General features: G+C 45.8%; 1 protein-coding gene across 2 annotated transcripts in view; it reads left to right on the top strand.

The window, feature by feature from the left end:
• tprg1 (tumor protein p63 regulated 1) overlaps nt 1-635 on the top strand; it is a 21,398-nt gene extending 20,763 nt beyond the window's left edge. For both annotated transcript variants that reach the window (XM_005727165.2, XM_005727164.2), the window contains exon 5: nt 440-635. In XM_005727165.2, the coding sequence (XP_005727222.1) occupies nt 440-602 (163 nt within the window). In that variant the 3' untranslated portion in view covers nt 603-635. The remainder of the gene's footprint in view (nt 1-439) is intronic.

The following is a 635-nucleotide window of genomic DNA, read 5'->3' as shown; positions in this document are numbered from 1 at the left end:
TCTCTCTCACTTTGTCCTCGGGCTGTGTGCCTATGAAAAAGAGTAATCGAGAAAGTGTGACTGAGGGTTCTGGTCCACCGATTGCTGAGTAAAAACACCACTACGGCTGACACGATTCAGTATTACCCAGCCCGAATGCAGTTAATGTTCATTTGGCTTGATTAGGAACTTTAACACTATTTACCTCAGTTAAAACCTGTAAGCAAAAAAATGAGTCAGTGTTTTTTAAGTGTCACCTGTAATTGTCACCTGTAAGCATCTATGGTATCTGTCTCTGTTTGTGCAGTGAGGCAGCGAAGCATGGCTCCCAGCGCAAAATAACACAAGGACTTGTTTGTTTGAACGCAGCCCTTTTATCACTCATCTGATGAAGGTTCAGTCGGTTGTCACTGGCAGAGGAGAACACTTTTTCATGTTTTGCGTTTTGGTGCGTTTTCAGGAGAAACGGAGAAGGGGTGCGAGTCTTCTGGGACCGGCTGAGAGAGCCTTCCTTTACCTCCAGGTGGAACCCCTTCGCCACCGACTTCCCCTTCATCACATTCACGTACCACCCCGTGAGAAAGATCAGCGATGTCTTCACTGCTCTCACTGATGTAAGTTGATTAAGCATGTATGGATCTCTATAGATCACACAC

This window comes from Pundamilia nyererei, unplaced genomic scaffold (assembly GCF_000239375.1).
Source record: "Pundamilia nyererei isolate P.nyererei 1_Seehausen unplaced genomic scaffold, PunNye1.0 scaffold00023, whole genome shotgun sequence".
NCBI lineage: Eukaryota > Metazoa > Chordata > Actinopteri > Cichliformes > Cichlidae > Pundamilia > Pundamilia nyererei.
This window is presented reverse-complemented; position numbering and strand designations above follow the sequence as displayed.